The sequence below is a fragment of the Fringilla coelebs genome (genome assembly GCF_963513975.1).
Source record: "Fringilla coelebs genome assembly, chromosome: 1".
In the NCBI taxonomy this organism is placed as follows: Eukaryota; Metazoa; Chordata; class Aves; order Passeriformes; family Fringillidae; genus Fringilla; species Fringilla coelebs.
In genome coordinates, this window is record NC_140028.1 from 95,377,534 (window position 1) to 95,395,904 (window position 18,371).

General features: G+C 39.9%; 1 protein-coding gene across 1 annotated transcript in view; it reads right to left on the bottom strand.

Annotated features, from left to right (window-relative positions):
• Window positions 1–1,337: 1,337 nt before the first annotated feature.
• LOC311154451 (collagen alpha-1(XV) chain-like) overlaps window positions 1,338–18,371 on the bottom strand; it is a gene marked incomplete at both ends in the record, with an annotated part of 133,419 nt that continues 116,385 nt past the window's right edge. Inside the window, 12 exons of the mRNA XM_084206981.1 lie at window positions 1,338–1,554; window positions 1,888–2,003; window positions 2,997–3,182; window positions 4,087–4,146; window positions 5,327–5,386; window positions 5,554–5,682; window positions 6,693–6,757; window positions 10,067–10,211; window positions 11,570–11,680; window positions 13,394–13,443; window positions 16,325–16,414; window positions 17,266–17,311. Coding sequence (XP_084063107.1) covers window positions 1,338–1,554; window positions 1,888–2,003; window positions 2,997–3,182; window positions 4,087–4,146; window positions 5,327–5,386; window positions 5,554–5,682; window positions 6,693–6,757; window positions 10,067–10,211; window positions 11,570–11,680; window positions 13,394–13,443; window positions 16,325–16,414; window positions 17,266–17,311 — 1,275 coding nt within the window. The remainder of the gene's footprint in view (window positions 1,555–1,887; window positions 2,004–2,996; window positions 3,183–4,086; window positions 4,147–5,326; window positions 5,387–5,553; window positions 5,683–6,692; window positions 6,758–10,066; window positions 10,212–11,569; window positions 11,681–13,393; window positions 13,444–16,324; window positions 16,415–17,265; window positions 17,312–18,371) is intronic.

Consider the following 18,371-nt stretch of genomic DNA (forward strand, 5'->3'; position numbering starts at 1 on the left):
TTTAGTTGTATAATTATATCATTTTAGTATTGTAAGTGTAATTTGCTTTTGTCTGTTGACAAAAGCTGTCTAGTTATTTAGTACTCTTTTTGTCAGCAAATGAACATGTATTTCCAACACAGATTCTTGTTAAAATCTTTAAAAAAAGGATAATGTGGAGTTTGACCTCCATAGTCACTGCCTGATAAAACGTAAGTAAATATGTTGCTTAAAATATACAGTAGACAAATATATCAGCAAAAGACTTCAGATATAATGGTGATACTGTTAGTGAAGAATATTACAATTTCCTGATCATTCCTATCATTGTTTCAGTTATTTTATATTAACAATTCTTTAATTACTTGAATGCCAGAAGGGTAAATTCACAAAAAGGAGAATCACTTTACATATAACTTAGTGGGATAACAGTGTGTAGAACCCATTTTAAAGAAACCATGAGAGACATATTTCATTTGTCAGTCTGACACAAAAGGAAATGACTTCCTCTAACATGCAATGAAATAAATAAAGGTCAGATGGTTCATTTGTCTGCATTTGCTTTGTTCAGTTCTACCAGTTAAACAGGATGTTTTCTATTAACATTGCTTTCAGGTTTCCTGGTAACAATAGCACCAAAATAAAGACCAGATTTTGTCAATGTGAAATTTACTCCTCCTGAATAAAATCTTATGCCTAGAATCTGCGAAGAGAAAAGCTGAAATAAGATGTGGGAGCTGCTATATTTCTGTGTAAGCACCAGGCTGAGATCCGTACAATCTTACAGGAGTCAGGTACTCGGCTTCCACCAAAACTCAGAGGAGGCGAGTACCTTTGTTCTTAAAGCTTTGTTTTGCAAATGTGAGCTCTGTAAGGCAAAAGAGCCTCCCAGTATTCACTGTATATATGAGTATATACGAGCAGTGCCTTGGGTATCCAAAATCTACGTGAGTGAAAAGGAGAGCAGGAGCATGCAGCTTCTCAGCTGTGAAGCAGCAGCAGCAGCAGCAGCCTTGCTGAGCCACTCTGCTTACGAGGCAGGCTACTGGATCTTCCTCACAGACCACACTCGGCTCATGCCCTTAGGTGACCTCCAGCTCAGGCAGAACATGAGTTAACTGCTGGCAAGCTTCAAACCGCATGGGGTTCAAGGGGAAGTAAGGGCTTTAAGCCAGTCGTGTGCACTGGATGTTCCACCTAACTGGAATGTGGTTTGTGTTGAGGTATGTTTTCTTTGTCTATTTTTTTTCCTGAAATGTGCAATTACAAAAATTAAAATATTTACATCATTACAAACGAAATTTCAGTGTCAGCTTTTTCTGTCGTCAAATGGAATATTCCTATGTGCAGCAGGTGAATTATTTTCCTTGGGGATCAGAGACAAAACTGTTTTCAATACAGAGAACAATAAACTGATTATTACAGCTGTATACTTTCTGGTCAAGAAGTTTCCCTGTGTTCAGAGGCGATGCTTGTCCCATAGCTCCCATACCAGCTGTGTGCCAGGCTTCACAGTAGTTGCTAACCAGTCGGATCCCATTTGCAGTTGAACCATGCCATATTATTTTTTGGGGCCTGAAAGGTAATGTTAAGAAGTTATTTACTGGAAAACTCTCTTTTGCTTTATTCAACTACACACCTGTGTGTGTGGTGATCTGCATTCCTTGTGCTTGAAGCAAAGAGTGGTTAGGTAAAGATGGAGACAGAAAGGAGAGAAAGAAAGGAGAACACAATCTGATATCCCATTTCTAGACTATCATAAAAAGGAAATAAAAATAGCATAAAGAAAGGGAAAAACTTTTATCACACATCTAGTAGCCCAAGGTACTGCTACTATTTCTTTTACTATCTGGTAAAAGTAGGAAAAAACCCCTTACGTGTAACATATAAATGGTAATGTCAACTCACCAAGATGAATCAGTCATGACATTCCTGCCATCAAAGGAGTATATTGGTACATGAATGTTGAATTGTCCACCATTTCCATCAAATATAGATTCCCAGTTACTGAAAAGGGTTTCTCCCTGTTAAAATTTCAAAGCCACTTTTACAAACAAACAAATCCCTAATCTATACCAAATCCCAAGTCTACCTTCATGGACTTATCTGGAAACTGAAAATTTTATCTGCATTTAAGGACCCTTGTGATTTCATCTCTCACACCAGTTTCTGCATAATGCTCCTGAACAAACTTGTCTTGTCAGTCAACTCTATGCAAATATCTGTCTGGTCCATGTCTTTGGCTGGAAGTTGTCTCTCTGTTCTGCTGTCACTCCAAAAATTCAGCTTGATTATTCCCTGTCCTTTTCCTCCTAAGACATTGTTTGAATCATTGCTCATAACTACTGTAGCTGTAGAGAAAATATAGACATAGGTTGTACTGGAACTTCTGTTAAGGTCACAGTTTTGTGAAAAGTGTTGCAAACATTCAGGGCAAAACCTTTGCATTTGGCTTCCTCTCAAACTGCTTTTGAGTTTTTCCAGTCAAGGTTGAAACAATATTGTCTTCACAAGTTTCCCTCAAGGCTCTATGTTTGCATGCACTTCAGAGCAGCATCCGTTCAACGTGTTCCAAGCATCATGTGTTATTCCTGTAGGTTTCTTTGGCCGCCTGTCCTGGGAGCCAGCCAATGCTACAAAGACTTGGTTTGTTTTCCTCACTTTTAGAGTGTGTCTGTTTATATGAGACCACAAAATGACTCATGCTCTAGACTCTCCTCTCAGTTCCATTGGGGTATATCCAACATCATGCCTAAGCACAGAATTTGCATTTTTCTTCGAAATGAGGAAAATAGGCATTTTATCCTATGATCACACTGAAAGGTAGAGCATAATAACTTCATCACTGCTTCTTTATTTCCTGAATCTGGCTGTGAAATATGAAGCAAAGCTTCATATATTCCTTATAAAACTCAGTTTCAGTTTGGGCTGAAACTTAGTGCTTTTGCTGTTTTCCAAGATTTTTGGGGAACCTACGGCCTATCCTAAGAAAACAAGCCCTAAGTACCCATTTTTACCTGGAGGTTCACTACTGGCAAGTGCTGTCGGTCTGCTTTTCTGACAACTGTGGCCAGATCTTGCAGGTGTGATGAGAGGAAGGCTCTGTAGGTGGATGTCAAACCGGCAAGCTGGGCCTGCCGAAAACACTGAAAATCTGCTCGCATGTCACCGGACAATGGGAAGTTCAAAGCCACTAGATGCAGCTGGAAGAAAAAAGAAGAAAGGGCACCATTTTCAAAAAGTTTATGACACAAGGGAGATACATCTTGGAAACAAAACAGTGCCCCCTCCTCCTGCCAGCACAGAACACGTATCCTTCATAACAGGTATGAAAGTTATTTGTTGCCATAATGTTACATTTCTCAGAGCCATGAGACCCTTCACAGAAATATGAATTTATCTTTCAATGTTAAGGAAACCATGAAGATTATGTACTTCCAAGAATAAAAACCTTTTAGAAGCAGCTAATATTTTCAATTGGAAATCTTGGAGTTTTCACATTAACAAAATCACAGATCCTGCAAACATGGGAAAAAGTAATAAGAAGTGACTAGGTACCATTTAAAAATAGAAGAAGTAGCATGCTTAAGCAGCACAGATGCAAGAACTAATACACATTTTTCCTTTTTTTTTCTTTCTGGTTTCATTTTTTAGATATGTCAGTTACCTCGCTTTCTTTGTGTAAATATTTGATTCTTTTAAATAGAGGCTTAAATTCTAAAGTGTCCATCTAAGCCAAGCATCACCATGATGATTGAAAATATTGTAATAATTGTAACAAAAATTTTAATTATTTGTAGCACTACTGTTAGTTTGGAAGTTACTCTGTATGGCAGGTACAATCACTAAGTGAAGAGGTATTCCTAATTCAGTCAAGAGTTTTTTTTCCTTTGAGATGGGAAAGGGGCTGTGATGATGAAAATAGATCTGGAGGGAACAATTTAAAATTGTGTTTGAGATGTCTGAATAAGTTAAAAAAGTGTATTTGTAAATTTCTGAAGTAAAACCTCTGAGTTTGAAGAGCAAATATCACAACTGTCCCTAAAGATGCACACTGTCCCATTGCAAAGCATGGCTCTGCAGCTGCAATACAAATCTCATACTCACTGCTGGTTTTCCATTGTTCATATTTGATATTGGTCTCAATGCTGGAATAGACTGAAATCCCTGTTATTCAAACACAAGGAAAAAAAAGTTAAATATCAGAATTTTACATACTCAGTAATTTTTAAAATAAATATTTAATCACACCTGGAGTCCTGCATGAAATGAGCCTGCTCTTGGTAGGAGCAGAAAAGCAGCTGAGGAAAATCAAAACTGAAAGGGTAAGGAGGATGTGAAAACAGAAAATGTAATGGGTGGAAACACTTCTCAACCCTGTTAATTGTTTCAGGAGCAGCAGTTTTCTTCTCTAGTCATGGCAAGTATGAGTAACAAGCCACCAGCTGGAGCAGTTGGGAAATTCAGGTGGTGTCAACTGGAGGCTGCAGAAAATTTCTTGTAACTTGAGGTCTAGACATTTTTCCAGTGTGCTAGGTGAAGTTCTCCCTGACCTACTCTAACTTTTTTTTTGTTTCTGGCTATCTTCCTTCTTACTGCTCCTTCCTGCACTCTCTTGCCCTTTCATTTTCTCAGCAGATCAATTAACTTGTCACCAAAAACCCTTCCCTATTCCTTTTGTCATTTCTTGGTTTTCACCCTCCCACAATTTTTTGGGACAGACAGCATATTCACATGCAAGCTGGTACAATAACTTGCAGAATGGGGTCAGGCCCAAACTAACAATTGAGGCTTTAAAGAGCACCCTCTGCACCCTTTAAAGAGCACCCTCTGTGGGGTAAGCTACATTCAGGGGATGATTGTGGTACACTGAATAGAAGACTATAGCCTTTCAAAGAAATTCTGCTTTTCAGAAACCCCTTTCTGACCTTCCTTGAAGGGAATCAGGGCTTAATATGACTGATTCCAGGCCTATGAAACAGAATTCTGTGGGTTTGTGGGTTTTTGTTTGGTTTTCCTTCTGTTTGTTTTTTGGTCTCATTTGTTTTGTTTTGGGGGTTTTTGTTTGTTTTTGCTTTTTGGGATTTTTTTTTTGTGGGCTGCTGACATTATTCTGCTTTTTGTAAATGTTGCCTTAGTGTCTTTAGTGTCTGGAATCTCAAAAGATACTGGAAACAGATGACTGTCCAAACAAATCAATTTGCAAGCTTATGTAGTGGTAGGATGCTTATTTTGAACTGACAAATCTTGGTGGAAAATCGCATTGTGCAGAGATCTGCACACTACTTCTGCCAAGGGTATCACACACCCAGACTCAGTTTTCCACAGTCCAGTATTTTGTACTTACATGGCTTGATATGGCTGGAGGAGGGAGGCTGTCAGCAGGGATAGGAATTAGTTCACCAAGCTGAAAGAACCAAAAAGGAGATTAAAACGAAAATGTATCCTCAGGAGGTTCTGAATTCAAAATAAGGAGACTTTGTACCCACACTTCTCTCCCTCTATAAAAATATGTCCCTCACCTTCATTGTGAGGAAGGGAGTTGGAAAAGATGAGGGTGTAGTGCAATAGTACCTGCAATTTTCTCCATCCTTTCTGAACACGGATAAAAACCTCACTGGTTTCCCTCAGATAGATTAGTGTACCTTCTGCTACGTAATGAACTTTTTCCAACATGCCTTCAATGTTTTGGAATGTCGTAACCTGTCAAATAGGAAAATGAAACATACTTCATCAGACACATAAAACATTCTGCAAGTTAAATAGTCTCATTTGGATACATAAATGTCAAGGCTTCTTCCGCAGGAAATGCTCATAAAGTCAGTTTTATGTAATTTAGTCCATAAAGTAATATGAATATCTTGCCACTTTGCCATACCAGCATCCTCATTCTGTGGATTGTAGTAGAACGACAGCAATTTTGTACTAATTTTGTGCAGAGTGAAGATTGTTGCACTCCTACAATTGAGCATCCTGGGTCAAAATGGCAGAGTTCAGAAGAGAACTGTAGTAGTTTAAAACTGGGACAAATTTCAGGAAAGTGCAATCACTTTCACTTTATTTTTTTCTCATTTCTTCATTGACAGAAGGCATATGAATGCTTTATAAATAATGCAGACCCTACTACAGATTTGTACATTTTTTTATTAATCTTAGTTTTGACCTAAGTAAGCTCAGACCTTCTATCTGAGACAATAGCTCTTAGCCTGCAACTACAGTCTTCTGTCTTGGGGCATCAGACTTTGAACATTTGTTTCTCCCCTGAGAATTGCAATGAATGCCCCCTGCTACCTTGAATAGGGCTTTTGGGGGTGGTTTTCTCAGGCTTTTTTGGTGTGTGTTTTTTTGGTGGTTTTTTTTTTTTTTTGTTTATTTGTTGGTTTGGTTTTTTTTTACAGAAACAATGAGTTCTTAATTAGGAAACTACTAAGACTTCTGCCTTAGCTGCTTTTTTTTTTTAATGGATATCTTAGACCCAATTTTGATTAATTTCATAATATAAGAAAAGGAAATAAATTTACATGTAGTCTCTGGCACAACAATTTTAGAATTGCTAGGGGGAATCTACAGTTTGCATCTTAAGATTATGTGGTTTATAAAACACTCTACTAAATAAAAACACAGGATGGAACTTTGACTCCTCTTTTGGTCCTACCAGTGACTACCAAAAGTTTTGAAGAAAATTTTTGAAGAAAATTATTTTGCTTTCTTACCAGATTCCTGGTGGCAGGTGACCCTGGCTCTCCAGGAGGACCTGGTGGCCCAGGCATTGCAGCTGCTAAAGAAAAATAAGCATACAATACGTGCTGAAGGTCATCTTTTTTGAGAGAAAGAAAGAAAGGACTTAGTGATGGTGTCCAGGAGCAGCAGAAGTTTTAAATAGACATAGTCATGTCCTGAATAGCTCAAGTCAACTACAGAAAATACATTCTAAGGATTTTTTTTAGAAGCAATGAGGGAACAGCCTTTTCTCTGTTTTTTGGGAGGTTAAGGCCAACAGATTGCAGTCTGTTGTAGAAACTGCAAATGAAGAACAAAACCCACTTAAAATGACCAGGCTGCTGTTCTGTTAGCTAGTGCACATGGAAGAGGAAGAACTTTTTGCTTCTGCCCATATAAGCTTTGAGGGAGTCATAACATCTTTTGTTCTAAAGGCAAACAAAAATTTACTTTTCCTTAGATGAAATATTCATGTGTGTAAGCTCAGCTTGTGCTACAAAGCAAAAAAGAAATTCTTCAGGGGTATGAACTTGGGCTATTAAGGCTGCAGTCCACACCACCTGGTACCTAGTATCTGTCTCTAATCCAAAAGTGAATTTCTTCATCTTGAGCTGTTTTCTGGAGTAAAAACTTCTTTCTTTTAAGGCAGGAAAGATTGAAAGATATGGAAGACTAAAAGCATGCATTTTCTGCAAATGCATGACATGATAATGGAGCTTTGAAGTTGTTTGTAAGGAGCTTCAACAAAAGGACCTTGCTTGTTTGGTTTTGTGCATCCCAGAGGAAGCTCGAAATCACCTTTTGCAAGAAGAATCTATGCACTGAGGCATTTGCAAAGGTACTCCAGAGCAGGTCCTTCATGCCAATGGCAGGGGGAGGAGGTCAGCTCTCAGAAGTGTTTATAGCTATTTACCTACAGATAAGCTACTCCTCTTTCCCCATATTACAATATGTGAACTCCATACTACAGTATGTGAACTCCACAATTACAGATAGTAATAGCTTTAAAAGAGATAACTGAACCTTGAAGATAAGGAATAAATAAACATCTGTTCTGAACATTTAGTAAAATGTGTGCTGCCTAAAGAACCCTTTTACAAAGCAAAGAGGAAAATGTGTAGGAGGGTGATGAAGACTAATGGCAGAGAGCATAAATGAAAGTATAGGGATGGAATACTAGTAATAATTTGTTTTGTCTGACTGGGTCTCTTAGCTAATATCCAGAAGTACTTAATGTAAATTACACAGGAAAAGGCCTGAGGACCTTTATGGGCTTCATGGATGCTGCAGGTCAGCGGCTGATTCACATGAAGCCTATGTACCAAAGCTGAACATATTAAGGATTTTTTCTTTCTCAAATGTTATTCAGAGGATGAATACTTCTGATAGGCACTAAATTAATAGTATTTACTGGATGACAGACTGAAAGTCTCACCTGTTGTATAAATGAGGCTGACCAGGTTTAAGAAATACCCAGACAGAACAAATTGAAGAGAGATGCATCTTCTCCCCAAACTAGCATACTGGAAGCACAGGTCTTGGGGGAAAACAGGCTAATTGTTTGTTCTCAGGAATGGAGAACTGTATTTGCTAGAACTGTCAAAACTTTAGGAGGAACAGATCTCTGTCACAGCATCTCTATTCAGGTAAAGTCTCCCTTTCTACTAGTACACCATCTTCAGCTGAGATTAAATAGTGCTCTGCTCTGGTTTTACCTGGCTGGATTCCCATGCTGGTCACACATCCTAGAGGGAGGAATCAGTCATTTTCTCAGGCACACCTGCCAAGTAATGTCAGAGGAGCCCAAGAACCCATCCACCAGAACCCAAGGCTGGACATTAACAGCATGAGGCTTGTCACTAGGAAACCTGTGCCCCAAAAGGAGTCAAAAGCACAAATATCTTGAACTGTGACACCTGATTTCTAGCCACATCCTCCCTTTGATGTCACCTTTTGCAAAATACCTCTCTTGATGTGACTGATTGTGGCACTTTGCTCCTTTTCTAACCCAGTAAGTGGAAAACCATTAAAGGCAGAGTAAGCAACCGGAAGTTCCAATTCTATTCAGCATTTTCATAGCAACTAGCTTTTAGAAGAGGTTCTCCAGCAGTCTGATTCTAGACCTGAACTCTGCTGTGGGTACTGCCTTTGCCCCAGAAAATCAGAGAAGCACTTTGGCTGGAAAAGACCCTTAAGACTCCACTAGCAACACCCAGAACTGCAAAGTCTGCTACTAAAACATGTCCCTAAGTGCCATGGCTGTGCTTCCAGAGATGGTGACTCAACCACTTCCCTGGGCAGCCTGTTCCAGAGGCAATCCTTTACGTGAAAAAAAATTTCCTAAGATCCAATTTAAACCTCCCCTGGTACAACTTGGGGTCATTTCCTCTTGTCCCGTTGCTTGTAACCTTGGAGAAGAGACTGCCCCTCCTGGCTACACCTTTCAGGCTGCTGTGGAGAGTGATAAGGTCACCCCCAGCTGCCTCAGCCACAGGACTTGTGCTCCAGAAGCTTCCCCAGCTTTGTTGCCCTTCTGTGAACACGCTCCAGCGCCTGAATGTCATTTTTGTAGTGAGGGGCTCAAAACTGAGCACACTACCACTGATACAGGCCAGGGCCATTGCTCCTCTTGGCCACCTGGGCACTGCTGGCTCAGGTTCATCAACTGGTTCATCAAACCAGCACCCCCAGGTCTTTTTCTGCTGGGCAGCTTTCCAGCCAGCCTGCATGGGGTTGTTGTGACGCAAATGGAAATGCAGGAGCTGGCACTTGGCCCTGCTGACCCTCACACAGCTGACCTTGGCCCATTGGCTCAGTCTGTCTGGACCCATCTGTAGAACATTTCAGCAGATCAACCTTCCTGCCCAGTTTGGGGGCAAACTCACTAAAGTGTGCATTTGATCCCTGAGCCCAGAATATTGATACTAGATAAGTCTGGACTCAATACTGAGCCCTGGGAAAATCCCTCTGTGTTGGCCACCAGCTAGATTTAATTCCATTCCCCACAAGAGGAGAATTTTGTCCCAGATTTAGCCAGCTGGTCAATTTGATGGATTTTGCAAAACAGTCAAGGTAACCTATCTCTACTAGGCAGATTTCCTCCCAGCCACAGCCACAGCAAGATCCTTCACCCAAGAGCACTTCCATGGCACTAGTCAGTGAAAACTGTCTGCAGAGAAATTGTCCCTTTTGTGCTCTCAGTTCCAACTCCCCCCCAGGAGAAACTGGTGAAGGGAGAGTGGGGAACAACCTTCTCAGGCATGCAGACAGGGTGGGCATGTGGGACAACCTGCCAGGTGTGAAAGAATTGGTCCTGTGTGGGTTGTAGGATGTGGCTGTACACTTGCACATACACCGAAAAGCTCACCTGAGCCATATATTGCAGGGGGGCCTGGTGGTCCAGGTGGTCCAGGCGGGCCAGGAGGTCCAATTTTCCCATAACCTGGTAAGCCAGGTAGGCCAGGTAACCCTGGAGGTCCTCTGGGTCCAACAACTGAGTCCCCTTTTGGTCCCTGTCAGTGATGAAAAGTATTTCCTTGAATGTATTGGTTTCACTGCTGCAGGGCCACCATCTCTGGTGGCAATGTTTGCCAGGTGCCTGCCACTGCACCACCATTTAGACGTGAGTCTGTATGTCATCTTCTCCAAGGAGGCATGGGTATAATGGAAAATGAAAATTTTAACCATATACTGAAATAAAGTCAAGGATTTAAATTTTAGAAAGGTTTCTGAAAAATCTCATACCTACCCCTGTGCAGCTGATACCTGCAAAACTCTCAACAGTGCTCTCAAAGTCCTGGATCTCTGCTCTGCTCATGCTGAGACTGCTTGCTTTGATGGGCTCAGAGAGTTTGTGGAAAACTTTAATGTAAAGTGTGTCTATGCAAGGTGTACACCTCATGACGGGTGCTGTCTTCTCCCTCCTGTGATCAAATGTTAGCCCTTAACCTCTCCAGCTGCCAGACTTGCAGAATAAAAAGACTACAGCTCCCTTCATTTCCAGTTTAGCAGTGTGTCCTCAGCCTGACTGAGGAGGACTTCTGCTCCCTGCGCTCACACCATCCTGCAGACATGGAACACATCGGACCCTGGACAAGGAGAGCTCAGCTGTGCCAGTAGAACAGTTTCTAAACTGGGACATGGTTCTCAGCAAAGTGGAATAGAACCAGGGGGATTTTTAGGGGTGCTCTTGCTAACCTAACTCTTAATCCTCAGCTGTGGCCCATTCATTCATGGATCTTGACACAGACATGGCAATAGAGGAATGCAATGCATGTATTTGTTGCCAGATCCCAGGGATAAACTATGTTCCAAAGAATTGGTGCATATTATTCCAAAGCAGCTGTGGTGGCAATTGCCAGAAGATAAAATTAAAAGGTAGACAGTAGGCAGTGGTTGAATTTTATAGAAATGGTCCAAATGGCAACACACTGGTCTTTTCAGTCATGTTTTTGGATTACTAGGAAATTAGGATTAATTATATAGATAGCGAGCAATTTTCAAGTCAGCCTCTGACTAACTTTATATGGCTTATTTTGTTATTATGGGCGTATAAGTAGTAGTATCACAAATTATACATGCTGCTTTGATTTGTAATGCTGTTAATAGCATGATCTACGTACTGCTGTAGCTGTATGAGATAGCTGAGCACAACATTATGTCAGTATTTCATAGCAAAGTAATTCTATGCACAGTAGTGAAGTGTCTGTGTTTACACTTAATGCCATTTTCTCTTATTCATCTAATGCTTAGCATGTAAGTTTTTATATAGTTCCTAGCAATCCTAATGTTTGTCTCTTTTTAGTGCCTTCTAAATTAATTCTAAATGGGTAGTCACAAATATTCCCATTCTCCAACTTGCATGACTTACAATTAATCCTGGTCTTCCCGGTGGTCCAGGAGGTCCTGTCAGAAAAAACCCTCCATTTGGTTCTCCTTTTTCTCCTTTTACCCCAGTGACTCCATTGTCTCCTTTTTCACCCTTTGAAGGAAATGTATTTTAAAATGTTGAGCTGAAGTGAGACCAGAACACATGCACTGAACTTTTAAATTCACCTGAAATCTCTGAGTTTGGTAAAGGAAAGCACTTGCTTGAAATGTTTTTAACATCACTTTCTCTATTGAGGCTGCAAGGCTCACTCAGGGCAAGCACTAGGGGAGGTGGGGCTTGGTGGAGGCAGAGAAAATACCTCTGTTGCTGTTTCCTGCTATTCTGCCCAGCAAAACCCTGTTCAGTGCTGTAGCTGGAGGCGAAGAGAGAGCTGGAGGAGGCATAAAAGCCTGGCTTTGTGCTTTCCTCCATCAGCAAGGAAAAACCAAAGCAAGATTGACATCGAATGGACAGCTGTTTGAAAGTATTTGTCAAAGTGAGCAGAGCATGGTGGGAGTGTGTACCAGGATAACAGAAGAGACACCACACAAAACTGCAGACACTTGAAACAGTATGTCTTCTGTTCTGCATGGCTGATTATCAGTTAGTTTGGGAAACACAGCAATATCAGTAAGGAGCAGCATTTAATTACTACATTATTAGGTATCTGTGCAAGATGAGCCACAGCATTTATACATTCCTTCTCACATTTTTTTTTTTTCTGTTTGTCTGCTTTTTTTTCCCTTCAAATATTTTTTTTTGGTCGACTTTTTTCAGGCTTCTGAGAAATAAACCTGTGGATAGAAGAGGCAAAGGGCAAAGCAAGAATGGCAGGTATCTGCAGACAGCCAGGGGACATGACTATGTATAGCTCCTCCTCTGGCTTTTAGTCTCTGTGGATTCCCAGTAAACTCAAAAGGTTTGTTTATTCCAGGCCATTTTGCGGAGTGGAAGAACAAGATGAAAAATGAGTTCTTGGCAGCTAAATCTGTAAAGCTACAGACATGACACTGTAAGGTCAAAGAAACCCTATCAGCTTTGCCACATACATGGGACACTTTATGCCATAGGAATAACTTGGGTGTACTCAACCAAGCAGAAATAAAATCCTAAAACCAGGCAGCATTAAGAGTCCTTCCAAGAGACTGTCAGCATAACACTTTTGGTAGCATCATTAAATGATAATTTGGTTCACATTTTTTCAGTTCTTTTACTGATAGAGCCCTATTCACCTAAAAACATTTAAAATAATATAATATTTTTATTAATTTTTACACTTGAAACAGTCAAGAGAATAATGGAACAGAAAGAGACTAAACAAATCAAGGTATGGGTATACTTTGCTGTAAGAGCTTCCAGGAAAAGTGGTTTCCATAATTTAATTTTATTCAGTGGGCTTAAAAAATAAATAACATGACATGGAAGTGATTTCCACCCCTTTCCCCTCACCCAGTGTTCTAGAAGCCCTTTAGGTAATGGATGTCTTTCACCTGAGCTGGCATGGAAACAAAAGCATTCATTTAAGGCAAATATGTTAGGTAACAGTGAATTATGACTCACTTTAATACCACTGGGAAGGTAAAAAGCCTCAGTAATAAAGCTTCTTTCAAAAGTAATCTTTATAGACCTCTGACAACTGCTATCTCTATAGTTGTAATACACTTGCCTATGTAGCTAGAGTTTAAGAAATGAATATAATTTGCAATTGCTGATGCCCTTATGTTTGTATATTTCACCATGTTGCATTGGTTTGTGCTTAATTTATAGTAAAGTACACTTTAAAAAAAGCTTAACAGAACTCAAACACAAATGGGATATAATTACCTTTATGCTATTAATAAAGTGGCTGAAATATGATGGAGGCAGAGGTGGACCTGAAAAATGAAGAAAATACAATAAAGTACAATAATTATCTGTAATTTTCTTTTTAAAAGCACCGCTTTTGGTATTACTGGTTTAGGAGTTTAAAGGAAAACTATTTACAATAATGGCATTAACCTTTATATCAAACATATTTTTAGTTTGGTTCCCTAACAAAGCAAGACTTATACACCCTATCTTGTCTGTGCCTTGTCTGACACTCTTCCACCTTAAAAACTTCTGCATCTGATTGGGATTTCAGAAAAATCAGAAGCAAACAAGGCTCAAATGCAAAAATTTCCCAATTTTCTGAAAACATAGCAGCTGGGAAGAGGAGTGAAAGAGAAGTATCCATGTTAACCCCTTTGATGCAAGCCAAGGTAAAAGAGAAGATTTTCGCATGTTTTGCTGGTAGTGGGGTCATCCATCAGTAGATGTGTGATCTTTCCTGCAAAGACAGTATCAGAGCTGACAAGAGAAAGAGAGTGTTGCTGCTGTGCTGCAACAATTGTGCAATAACTCTTCCTTGACATTTTTCTGCAATGAAAACCAATATCATGAAAACCAATATAACATATAATGTTGTCTGCCAGTGTTGGTCAGCCAAGCTGTCAAGCCAGCACAAAAGGTTCAAAAAGCCTTCAAATATCTGCTTGGTATATATTTGGGAAAAAAAAAAACCCTATTTTGCAGTTTCCTGTAACAGTTCAATGCATTTCCTTCAAATGAATAATTTTTGAGATCTTTGGGCCCAACCCTCTGCCAGCCATAGGGCTCCTTTCCCAGTGTGCCACCTCAGATAAAATTAAATCAAGCAGACATTGTGGGGCAGAAAAGTATTCTCAGTATGGCACATGTTTGGATTTTATTCCAACCTTACCAATACCAGCTTGCAGCCATGATCTGCTTGATCCTTGTGAGGGGAAGGGAATGGACTAGTGGAATGGAATGGCAGGTGTCCTTCTCACATGTTGCTTAGTATTAATCTCTACATTGAGCACTGTCTGAGGTCTTTCTAGCAAGTAGTCTAGGTCTGGGTGAAGCCCACGTCTGTTGAGTTTGTTCTCACACTTTTTGTGTGGGCTTCATATTTTTGCATGTTATCAATTAATAGACCCTGTTTATAAGGTTGGAGAGGCGACATTTAGTGAGAAGCAAAAATAAATCCACTGCATGGACAAATACCAGAGTTCAAAAAGATTTTCTGGTTCCTGGAACTCAACAAATGTCGTGGAAAGGGTTTCAGCCACCTTCCCCTCAGAAAAGGTTTTGAAAAATTTCCTGTACTTTAATTATGCAACTGCTGGCTTGTATGTTTTCCCTGTCAGTGGTTATGGGGACACCTGTGGGAACTAGAGAACTGCTTTGTTGAAAGAATATTTTAGCAACTACATCATTAAGCAAAAACCAAATAGGAATATTCTTTAAAGCAGCAACAGCATTGGTCTTAGTTAGCATGCTTTAACCTAATGTTGAAGAAAACATTGGAGCCAGTTCATCTTTTGGATCAAGTGAATGAATCTCTGTTATTTTAGGAGAAAAGTAAATTGAGTTTTCAGTTTAACCAGAATTGTTGTGTTATTTTCACCATCCTTTACTAGCTGCAGTTTTACAGCAAAATCTTAAGAACAATCCTCTCATAATCTTGTCCTTATGAAGCACCTGAAATCATCAGATACAGGTAAGTAAATACTTCTAAGACAATAATTTGCAATCAATACAGAACCTGGAAAGGAACAGTTATGTTCATGGCAGATAAGCCAGCACTGAAGAGAAAATTTTATTATTTTCTGTTTAGAAAGTTTATTGTTTCTTCTTTTGAAAAGTTTATTGGTGACTGGAAATCATTAACTGCTTATTTTAAGATATTGGATCAGAATAAAAATTAATGAGGACAAGACAGGAAAATTGATTTTATCACAACAAACATGTGCTGTCATCAAAATAACCAAAACATTGTCTTCAGTCAGCAGAATTATGTCTTTGGAACAAAGACAGAAATATCCATGTAGATCCTGTGAGGGGTTAATACAGTTATCATATGGGGAGAATACAGTTATTATCAATGCATTAAAGAAAAATGACTATAAATATGGTATAGCAACACTACTTCAATATATTGCATTTTCTATTTAAAATTATTTCTGTCACTGATCAAAATCTTATCTTAGTAGATGAGATTTCAAAAAATGTACAGAAAATGAAGTGCTTGTAATTACAGTCTTTTCAAACAGATGCTTGTTTCTGTAACTCTTTTTTTGAATTTGTAAGAATTAGCAAAGTGTATCCACTTTTTGATACAGAAAGCAAATCTTTGCATGCGGAACTATTCCTATGGTGCTGCTACTGCTAGTGAATTGGAATATTCAGTGCACACAGACTCTTCATAATTTTCACAAATAAATCAGAAAATATTAAAAAATTTGTTGAAATTGAAATAATCTATTTCCACCTCCTATTAGAAGTGGGACTGTCAGCAACAACTGACTGCCTTGAACTCAGAATGCACAGGTGTATCACCTTGAAATGTGAAGCACTGGATGTTAGCACAACTGGCTCAGAAAGACTGACACAAAATGATATCTCAGGAATTGCCCATGATGTCCTTCTAAAATGTCAGAATATCCATGACCAGCCACTTACATTTTGATATCTATTCTTATACTTATACTAAACACATTCCTAATGCTCACAAATGTGCAGTCTGTCTTTTCAGAAGACATTTTAGATAACATTCTGAGCTTTGCTGTTCTGTGTGTCAGTTCATCAGTGAACACTGGTATAAATCTCTAGTCAGGTAAGGCTGCAGAGATAAGTATCCAAGTATCCTGCTGAATTGCTGAATAGACACATATTCCTCCACAGGATGTCAATGACATATTAGATTTAGTATACCTGGTGGTCCTGGAGCACCTCTGTCTCCCTTTTCTCCTTTTAAGTGTGCTGAACTGTGCAGTCCCCAGGAATCTCTGTTTGCTTTAGCACCTGCCATAAATAGCATCACAAATTCATAAGAACTTGAAAACAGCAGAGACTGTAGCAGTGACAACCAAACCACTGAAAGTGGGAGCAGACTTTTCAACATATGTGGGGCACATGGTTCCTGTCCCTCGATGCCTCCCTCACTCAGGGTCATTGAATGGCTACCTGACTGTACTCTCTGAGCAACCCCAACATGTGCAAGACAATCTCTCCCACAAAAATCTTTTACTCCCCTTTCCCTAATCACCCGGCCTAAGACCCTCTGAACTGACCTGGTTCTATTTTTCCATTTGTGAATTTCACTGGAGCAGATGCAGAAACAGTTCTTGAATTTCCCTTCCCTTCCCTTCCCTTCCCTTCCCTTCCCTTCCCTTCCCTTCCCTTCCCTTCCCTTCCCTTCCCTTCCCTTCCCTTCCCTTCCCTTCCCTTCCCTTCCCTTCCCTTCCCTTCCCTTCCCTTCCCTTCCCTTCCCTTCCCTTCCCTTCCCTTCCCTTCCCTTCCCTTCCCTTCCCTTCCCTTCCCTTCCCTTCCCTTCCCTTCCCTTCCCTTCCCTTCCCTTCCCTTCCCTTCCCTTCCCTTCCCTTCCCTTCCCTTCCCTTCCCTTCCCTTCCCTTCCCTTTTATACAAAAATCAAGAAAAAGCAAAGAGCTCTTAAGTATGAAAAGCCCAACCAAAAAACCCCACCAAACTCCCCCCCAAAAAACCCAAAAACTCCCACCCCAACCAAAAAAACCCCAAACAACAAAAACCAACACCCCTCCCAATAAAAACCAAAAAACAAACAACAAAAACAACAACAACCACCAAAAAAAAAGAACTTATTTAAACCAAGGTACAAGGAAAGAATTACCCACCATGATCATTAAGAACTTCTTGATTTCCAGGATAGGGAGGGTTCACCTTCAGACAAAGAAATCAAAGAAATCTATTAAAAATCATCCATAAACATTAATCAATGGAAATGCATTACTTTGTGTGACTGAAAAGCCTGGCAAGTTTGCATGCTAGTAAATATTATAACAACACTATCTTATCTCCAGTTTGACAGGGTCTGAGTATTAGCTGATCAAGTTTTTATGAGGATTATGCTCTCTTTGACATGCAACATGCTTTCAGCAAAAGGGTAACATCATGCGTTTTGGAGGCATCAGCAAATTCTACTCTTGGTCATGCCAGAGAAGCATCAGAAAACTCATTCTCCAAGAGCAATTCTGAATTTACAATAGTGTGTTTGGAAGCAGGATTTGATTTTTGACTGTGAGATAACAGCTTGTGTTTATAATTCTCTTCATCAGACCAGGGCTATGTTCTGTTTGATGTTAACCTGTGCTCCAGATGCATTGAAACCACAGTGGGGAGACAGAAGCTACTCCAGTCTCTCCTCTTCTGTCACCAGCTACCTGTAACAGTGGGCATGCTACCTACCTCTGTGCCTGGCTTCAAACCAGGGACAGTGCAGGAACTGAAATGTGGCACAGTGCTTGGAAATCTTGGTACTTTCTAGCACTATTTATAGGAAACCAAGCAACTGTATGAAAAAATGGAAGTTGCTGCATCTGGCTAATCCTGTAGTATCAGCCCATAGAAGTCTTACTCACATGGATGGCTCCATTAACTCCAGAAGTTCAGTCCCCATGAAGAAAGACTGGTGGGGTTCAGTCTGTGGTTCTTTATCGACACCCATTAATGTAGGCATGAACAGCAGACTTCTTATCTATAAACTTGGATAGGTTCAGGAGATTACTCACAAATGTAGGACAGATCTATCCAGCACACTGAGGGGCATGAAGAGATGTTTACAAGAACACGTTTCTATTACTTGTTAAAGTAAAGTTAGTGCTATTTTTTACTGATTTTAACCTTCTGGAAAAGTGGCTATTATTATCTGAAATTCAGAGAAAATAGGCTTGTTTTGTTTGACTCATCCCACAGGGAATCAGAGGAGAGTGGAGGCTGGAAG